Source organism: Pteropus alecto, unplaced genomic scaffold, assembly GCF_000325575.1.
Source record: "Pteropus alecto unplaced genomic scaffold, ASM32557v1 scaffold107, whole genome shotgun sequence".
NCBI lineage: Eukaryota > Metazoa > Chordata > Mammalia > Chiroptera > Pteropodidae > Pteropus > Pteropus alecto.
This window is the reverse complement of record NW_006440619.1, coordinates 1,219,285-1,219,909: the sequence shown is the minus strand read 5'-3', so window position 1 is coordinate 1,219,909 and position 625 is coordinate 1,219,285. Positions and strand designations below refer to the sequence as shown.

Here is a 625-nt window from a genome sequence, read left to right as displayed (position 1 = left end):
TCTTAAACTGGATTATTGTGATGGTAGCACAGGCATATAAATTTACTAAAACTCATTGTACTGTATACTTAAAAATGGGTAAATTTTATGTATCTAAATTATACCTTTAAAAACTATTTTATAAAGATTTTATATTTAAAAACTAAATCTGTGCAATTACATTCTGTGGGACTACCAGAAACACTGGTTACACAAAACTGTTATCAATTTTTCACTTACCGAAGGATGGGCTGCTATGTATCCATGTGCAGTTTTATCTGAAAAGTGAAGATAAAGCTGTCACCTTTGTTTCATAAATACTGCCTCATTTAAAGACAATACTTAAAAAAAACTGCATATATTTGACCAGAAGGAAATTCTTCAATTCAGTATTAAATAGATATTATGACAAACAACATAGTTTTTCCTAAAATAGTTTATACCCTCACATCCTCAACATGTTATCACCAGGTCATTTTATAGACTTTAATGAAGGCCTCCAGTAAATATAATCTATATGGAAGAATGTTGAAATTACCTACTCCTGGATATGAATCATTGATATGATTCTATATTGTAGTTTCCCCTAATGGGGGGATATCTTCCAAGAACCCCAGTGGATGACTGAAACCTCAAATAGTATCAA

At 30.7% G+C, this 625-nt stretch overlaps 1 protein-coding gene across 1 annotated transcript in view; it reads right to left on the bottom strand.

The window, feature by feature from the left end:
* The window catches only part of PAK3 (p21 (RAC1) activated kinase 3), a 289,996-nt gene that overhangs the window by 84,588 nt on the left and 204,783 nt on the right, over positions 1-625 (bottom strand). The window contains exon 7 of the mRNA XM_025050559.1: positions 220-257. Within this exon, the coding sequence (XP_024906327.1) occupies positions 220-257 (38 nt within the window). The remainder of the gene's footprint in view (positions 1-219; positions 258-625) is intronic.